The sequence below is a fragment of the Gracilinanus agilis genome, chromosome 2, assembly GCF_016433145.1.
Source record: "Gracilinanus agilis isolate LMUSP501 chromosome 2, AgileGrace, whole genome shotgun sequence".
Lineage (NCBI taxonomy): Eukaryota > Metazoa > Chordata > Mammalia > Didelphimorphia > Didelphidae > Gracilinanus > Gracilinanus agilis.
The window spans coordinates 682,597,933-682,601,601 of NC_058131.1; the positions used below are offsets into that span (position 1 = coordinate 682,597,933).

At 36.6% G+C, this 3,669-nt stretch overlaps 1 protein-coding gene across 1 annotated transcript; it reads right to left on the reverse strand.

The window, feature by feature from the left end:
- Positions 1-2,014: 2,014 nt before the first annotated feature.
- On the reverse strand, positions 2,015-2,947 carry LOC123236463 (olfactory receptor 13A1-like). The gene has a single exon (XM_044662860.1). It carries the CDS (start codon positions 2,942-2,944, stop codon positions 2,015-2,017), a length of 930 nt encoding a protein of 309 aa, XP_044518795.1. The 5' UTR covers positions 2,945-2,947.
- Positions 2,948-3,669: the final 722 nt, after the last annotated feature.

A 3,669-nucleotide genomic window follows, 5' to 3' on the forward strand; every position in this document is an offset into this window, starting at 1 on the left:
ATAAAATTATTAATTTACAGTCAGTCTCATAATTTTCCCTTTTACAATGATAATAGAGTATTAATAAAGAAGAATAATGATGACCCATTGACAGAGAGATTATGAACTAATATTCAGAATCAGAAAGATTTTTTATATAACCAGTATGGGAATTTGCTTTGCTTGATTATTCTGTCGGCTAGAAGACCTGTATTTCTGTTTATTTTTCCTTGTATCAGTGGATGATAGTAATTTGAGAGATGTGAAGAAATGAAAGTACAGGAAAATAAATAAAGGGAATAATAAAAAAGAAAAATCACAACTTAACCTCAGTTTTCTCATCTATGAAACAAGAATTATTACAGGTAGATTTTTTATCTCACTGAATTGCTAAAAAATGTTTTTTGCTTTATTTTACCCAGCTTTAAGTTATTGTGAAAGTATGAGCTAGAAGGGAAGAAGTTAAGCTATTTCTCTAGTGTTTAATGTCTAATATAATGTTATGGTAAAAGCTACTTAAAAATTAAAAATGGAGGCAGCTGTGGGGCTCAATGGATTAAGAGACAGGCCTAGAGATGGAAGATCCAGAGATCAAATCTGGACTCAGTCATTTCCTTGCTGTATGACTCTAGGCAAGTCACTTAGCTCCCATTGACTAGTCCTTCCTGCACTTCAGCTTTGGAACAAATACAGAGTATTGATTCTAGGATGGGAAATAAGGTTGTATTTTTTTAGAAGTTAAAGATAATTGGCATTTTCTAATTCTCTGAAGCAGCCCTCCATAATCTTTAAATTAATGAATTATCATTTTTCCTTGAGAAATAAAGTCTTTTTGGGGAGTACTTTTGTTATCCTTTTTACTCAAAATGCAGGTAAGAGAGTTCAAGGTAGGAATCACTGCAGAGTAAAACACAGTCATGATCTTGCCCTTGTTTTAAGAATAAGGGGAACCTAAGCTCAGGTAGACAAAGTCTACGATTGAGTCACTAAAATGAGGTGAGAGGACTAGGTGGGAAAAAAATCTCTTCTGGTCCTGTGTCATCTGGACTGTTGTGATACTGAAGATGCTGAAGCCATAGGACAACATGGGAAATGGGAAATTCAGAACAGCAAAGAATATGTTGGCCATAAAAGTCACAATGTCATTCCTATAGACGGAAGATCAGGAGAGGGGCAGCATAGAGGAGATCTCACAGAGAAAATGGTTCATCACATTAGGACTACAGAATGACACCCTCAACAAGAGGTCAGTATTTGTTGTGGTTTCAAATGCACTGATTCCAGCACACACACACACACACACACACACACACACACACACACACACACACATACACACACACATTTAAAGAAACACATTGAAGGAAATCTATTATTGTTCTATGATACTGCAAAGTAAGAGCTGAGAAAGGCTATCTGCCAGTCATAAACCTTGATTATGAAAACCTAGACCTGCATTTCTGTTTCCTTTCACTGAAAGTTGTATTTCTTTAAATTGGGAAACTTAATGATTTACTTTGCTCCTATTGTTGTTCTGAATTAAACTGTTTTCCTTCTTCATTTATGGAGCTACCTTGATAGGAAATTTATATTTAATTAGGGTTATTAATGAATTGTGAACCATATTTCTTGGAATTCCATAACTAATGAGATCATAGAGGCCTTTTAGTGACTGAGCATATTTAATTGTCTTTGTCTTAATTTGCTCTTTTGTATATTCTTCCCATGTTTAATGACCTGACCAGGATCGCTATCTTTTAGACTTTACCTAATGAATTTAAAAAAGGAAAAGGGGGAAATCCACCTTCTGATTCTGACCTATAGAACAACTAAATTCCCTTAGAGACTCATTGCAATTGCATTCTCACTCACAAATTGGTCAGGGAATTCTAGAAATTGCAGATCTGTGGGTAGAAGAACTTATCAATCATACCTAGGATATGAGATTTTATAGCAAGAAAAATCTTTTGAGTTTTCGAAGATCAAAGCCTGGTACACATCAAACTTATCCAGGAACCTGTAAGTCCATAAACCTTCACTTGTAAAATAGTAGCCCTTTTCTGAGGGCTTCCCTGACATCCTTATTTCTTAAGGTATAGAAGAGAGGGTTTAAGGTGGGGCTAACTGCTGTGTACAACACAGCAACCAATTTCCCATTTTCCGGAGAATAGCTAGAGATGGGACTGACATAGGCATAAAACACAGTACAATAATACATGGTGACCACAATCAGATGAGAGGAACAGGTAGAGAATGCTCTCTTCTTCCCCTCTGTGGTCTGGATTCTCATGATGCTGGAGATGATGAAACAGTAAGACACAATGGTGAGCAGAAAATTCAGAACTGAAAAGAAGACATCAGCAAGGACTGTCATGATATTGTTCACATAGGTTGAAGTGCAAGAGAGCAGCAACACAGGGGGGATTTCACAGAAGAACTGATTAATGACATTAGGGCCACAGAATGATAATCGAATCATCAGTCCAGTATTGATGGTGGTATTAATTCCACAGATGCTCCAAACCCCAACTGCCAGAAGGACGCAGATCTTCTTGCTCATCATGGTGCTGTAATACAAGGGGTGGCAGATGGCCACATACCGATCATAAGCCATGGCTGTGAAGAGCAGGAGCTCACCAGATACAGACCAGATGAGGAAGTATACTTGGGCCATGCATCCCCCATAGGAGATGGTCTTCTTTTCAGTAACCAAGTTCTCTAATACCTTTGGAAGAACAGAGGTTGTGCACATCATGTCCAGCATAGCCAAATTAACTAGAAAAAAGTACATAGGAGTATGAAGACTAGAGCTCCATATAACCAGGACAATGATAAGGATATTCCCAGTAAGTGCTATTGTATAGAGGAAGAAAAAAGTGCCAAAGAGCAAGATCCTCATAGGAATGCTATCTGAGAAGCCTTGAAGGATGAACTCAGTCACCAGTGTCTGGTTACTCAACAACATCCTATTGAGAGTGGAGTTTTCTCTCTTTTTCTCTCGTTTACTTCCAGAGTCAATTGAAATAGTCACAGAACTCTCTGGCTCTCTCTTTTAACTTGCTATATTTTATGAGAAAAGAAAATATTTTTTAAATAATTCAATCTTGGGATAACATTTATGAATAATACAAGTGATCCTATTATTTCTTCAAACTTTAAATTTGGACTATGAATCAGTGACCTAAAAAAACCCTTTAATTTAATTAATAAAAAAATTATACAGTTCATGAAACTGTATTCTCTTTTATTACAAAGGGAATGATAGACTATTATTATGTGAATACTGAACAATAAGCATTTATAGTGGCAGAACTCTCTGCCAGGCACTGGGTCAGGATTTGAACTGAGGTCCATTGACTCTGAGTACATTGTTTTTTTTTCAACTAGACAACTATTGATTGTCTCTAATTGTCTCTAATATGTAACAACTAAAATGCCAAGTTCATTCCAGGTGCATTAGCAGCATGGTTTTCTACAAGGGCAAGACAACAATTTGTCTTTTATCTGAACCTTGGTTGGAGTGCCAGTTGGGCAAAGCATTGGTGTAATACTGGTAAATCACTTAATTTCTCTGGGTCTTTGTTTCTTTATCCATAAAGGGAAGAAGCTGGACTAATGACCTCTGAGGTCATTTTTCATCTCCAATTTTGAATTGGTTTGTTTCTGTGATCCTGTGATTTCCACTATCTT